The following is a 3,775-nucleotide window of genomic DNA, read 5'->3' as shown; positions in this document are numbered from 1 at the left end:
AGATCTCGATGCCGGAGAAGCCGATCCAGCTTCCGAGGCGATCGAAGGTGGCTTTCTCAGTGAAGGAAGTGAAGGAGATAGCTTTAGGCCTTCAAAAGCCCCAAAAAGATTCTATCGCTCGGAGATCAGATCTCAATGAATCTGGCGATGGTGACGAACTCTTAGCAGTGGAGGAAAAGCTTAAATCTGCAGAGTCGTCGCCTTCGAAATCTTCGAAGGCTAGATCCCTGATTAAGCTCCCTGAAAAGTAAAGCTTCAATCTTTATTTTTGTTTGATGTTATGAAATTAGGGTTTTCTCTGATCCGATGGCCTTAAATTGTAATCAGGTATGAGATTCTAGTGGATTTCTTCAACTCCATGGAGTCTTCGATTCGATTACTTCGGTTGAAGAGATCGTTACCTACATTTGCTAACATCTGTTCCAGTATTCAGCATCTAACTGGAAGGTAAATTTTTACTGTGCTCAAATCAAATTATCCTATTATTCAAATGATTTTAATTTGTTATGTTAGGTGAGATTTATGTTTAATCTACTTTTTTTATAGGAGGTTTACGTATGGGCATTTAGCACAACTGAAATATATACTGCCTGAAGCAATTTCAATCAAGAAAGTGCTTTTGCGTGATGAGGTTACTTGCTGTATGATGCCGGTGCTCCAATTGTATCTGCAAAAAGATGCAATTGAGAGCGGCTCGAATAGAAAAGAAGAAGAAAGTGGGTATTCAATCTTGAGGAAGATTTTCAGGCAAAGGCTTGTCGATTTCTTTAGAAAACATCCCGAGGTAAAGCTTATTTGGATGCTTGTTTTAGTTTATTAAAATGTTTTCATGTAAGCTTGGTTCATCAGTTGAACGTGTTAGCTTGCAAGAACCCTCTCTAATTGTATAACATGATTACTAGTATTAAAGCATTTGCCAAAGGACCCTTCCACTGCACCAAAACTCTGAAGTTTTGGTGATAGATGAGGGTATAGATTTATAATCTAACATGCCCCTGTAGATTGAGTGCCCGTGTTATTGGCCAAAACCTGAACTCCCCCAACTCTATAATCTTTTTTTAAATACTTTTAAGTTGGTGGGAGTGAGAATTGAACTTGGGTTGCTCTGACATCATGTCAATATCCCTACCATTGCACTTGAGAGTCATAGTTTTATAATCTAACAATCATTATTAGTATCTTTTGCTGATATCTATCATTTTGCTTGCTACTTCGTTTTGATAGAAAGTAATTCAATGCTAAGTACAAGAGTTTTCTTTCAGCAAGATGACATTCCAGAGGAGGAACTTCCACATCCATTTGGTCATCAAACAACACCAAATATACCTTCAGATATTGCCAGAAACTCCACATCTTCAATCAATTCAACAACTGATGTGCGTGAGTTTGTCAATGCAGCTTCTCACATTCCACGATCTTTCTGTAAGCGGTTTTCTCAGAAAAATCTTATACCTGATGGAGAGAAAACATCCCTTTTGTGCATAAACGAAGATATGCCACGGGATAATTCTCCCATCACAGTTGAATCATCCCCTATTAAATGTGATTTAAGGCCAACCATTTGTAAGAAACCATTGTTTACATCCCCTGTTCCAAAAACCTCATCAAGCACTCAATGTGCTCATAAAGAGAAGAAAAGGTTGATGAATACTGACAAGTGTTCACTCCAGAAATCGAATCAACTTGATGGAACTCCTGTCAAATTTGTTTCAACTCCATTAAAGTTAATGACGGCCACACCAGAAATTCAAACTCCAAAGAGGCATCGGCCTACAACCAATTGTTATACGCCAGTTAAGGAGGTTCCAGAGAAGCAATCAGCTCGGACCAAGTTGTTATTTGCAACACCACAAAAAAGTGCACAAATAGATGATTCAGAAGAAGTAACGGTAACTATTTCAGATGGGGATGATGATGTGATCAACATACTTCCGGAGACTCTACTGCAAGAGGTATACTTAAATCATCTTTGTTTTATGGTAAAAGTAATTATGTTTCATTGTTGGTTCTATTTTGCGCAGCGACACCCCACGGTTGCCTTTTCATAAATAACTTTGTACTTTTGCTATTTCTTTGTTGGATGCATAAATTAATAGTCCTATGTCTTAGCTGTATTGCAAATATCTGCTAGGTATTGGGGTTGAGTCTTAATTCTAGTATAAATTTCATTTATGTATTGCTAATATGCTAGTCTTGGGAGTAGATCTTAATTTAGAAAACTAATGTTGATACCATGGCTTCCCTTTCGTAATTAATTCTGTCATGATGCTATTTATTTTATTGGATGCACAAATTAATTGTCAATATGTATTAGCTGTATTACTAAGATGGGCTAAGTATTGGGATTGGATCTTGATGTCAGTATTAAATTCATTCTTGAATTGATAATATATGCTAGATTGGGAGCAGATCTTACTTTTGGTATTGATACTGATGTCTTTCATTCATGTCCTTATGAAATAGGATTCGGGTTAACTGTGTTAACAATTTTCAGATACGAGAAAAGGAAATAATAATGGCAGAAGAAAGGAATTCTGGCGCTTCTGAAGCAAAGAAGCGTAAAGAGATGTTAGCAAGTTTACCTAAACTTTTCGACATGATCCTTCTCATATTCCAATCAGGGAACCGATCCTTTGTTACAAAGCAGGAACTTGTCCACAAGATAATCTCAGGTTGCACTACCATAGTAGATAGAAGTAAGTCCTGAGTAACTTGTTTTGGCACTCTAGAAAACAATGATAATATTCCAAATGCTAAATATCACACTGGATCTTCAGGTGAAGTGGAACAACAGTTGAAACTGTTGCAAGAACTGGCCCCAGATTGGATCTCAGCAAAGATGGTGCCCTCCGGGGATTTTCTATACAGGTGAGTGTTGCCGGTGCACAAATTGCAAATTCTTTGAATTTGAAGAATTATTCAGTGAAACTATTGCAATTTACACCATGATAACTGATCTTCTTCGTGTTTTCTTCAGTGTCAATAAGATATCGTGTTCACAAGATATCCGCCAAAGACTTGCTGAAGCCCAGAGCTGAAACGTGGTGACTCTTAGTGACATTTATAGGATCTTACAACACTATTGGGATTTTGGTAACATCGCAAGTGGATTGAGAAAAACAAGCAGTTTAGAGTCCCAGGCATATATATAAGCTACCCGCTGAGGATTCTATTTTTGTGCCGTATTATTAGACTGAAAGCAAGTCCTGTAAGATGCTGCCCAGTGCTTAATACTAACTTCTCCAATCTTTTCTTCATTGATATTGACGTGATTATTGCTTCTCAATATAAACATCTCAATAGTATTTTTTTTAATGGCATTTGTACTTCATATAGCCATTTTAAGCTCAACCTGAAGAATCTGAATCCTATGAGGCAAATGGATGCAAACATATCCATTCTAAGCTGCCTTTATTTCAGAGCGCTTCTTGTTTTGTCTTCTTTGAATGGGCCTCTTCATTGCAATGAAAAATAGTAATGCACCCACAAGCGCAAGCTCTTGCATATATACCAAATATACGATGAATAACGAGTGAAATGGACAGGTGAAACAGGCAGTGACAAAATTATTCGACCTGTGCAAACTGTGACAATGCCCGAAGGAAGTTTACGCAGCCAAATTTTCGTAAACAGAAATTGATCGAAGTAGGCATTGTGGTTGACAAATACAGAAACCACATTGAGAATACTTAGTAGACTTTGAAGATTATACCTGAAAAATAAAACATGGTACCCAAATTTCATGGAGAGTTTTAAGTTACCAGGACTTCCGAGA

General features: G+C 37.4%; 1 protein-coding gene across 1 annotated transcript; it reads left to right on the top strand.

Annotated features, from left to right (window-relative positions):
* LOC109850348 (CDT1-like protein a, chloroplastic) lies at positions 7-3,315 on the top strand. Its single transcript, XM_020420366.1, has 7 exons — positions 7-247; positions 328-447; positions 547-784; positions 1,263-1,952; positions 2,495-2,696; positions 2,778-2,868; positions 2,978-3,315. Exons 1-7 carry the CDS (start codon positions 9-11, stop codon positions 3,036-3,038), a joined length of 1,641 nt encoding a protein of 546 aa, XP_020275955.1. The 5' UTR covers positions 7-8; the 3' UTR covers positions 3,039-3,315.

This window comes from Asparagus officinalis, chromosome 1 (assembly GCF_001876935.1).
Source record: "Asparagus officinalis chromosome 1, Aspof.V1, whole genome shotgun sequence".
Taxonomy (NCBI): domain Eukaryota; kingdom Viridiplantae; phylum Streptophyta; class Magnoliopsida; order Asparagales; family Asparagaceae; genus Asparagus; species Asparagus officinalis.
Note: the sequence above shows the minus strand (reverse complement) of the source record. Positions and strands in the feature narration are given on the sequence as shown.

What these genes read in the sequence shown, in the direction of transcription:
- LOC109850348 (XM_020420366.1), top strand. Translation starts at nt 9, where the DNA reads ATGCCGGAGAAGCCGATCCAGCTTCCGAGGCGATCGAAGGTGGCTTTC. An exon ending in CTGATTAAGCTCCCTGAAAA is followed by an intron (nt 248 to 327) that starts GTAAAGCTTCAA and finishes AATTGTAATCAG; the next exon opens with GTATGAGATTCTAGTGGATT. An exon ending in TCCGGGGATTTTCTATACAG is followed by an intron (nt 2,869 to 2,977) that starts GTGAGTGTTGCC and finishes TGTTTTCTTCAG; the next exon opens with TGTCAATAAGATATCGTGTT.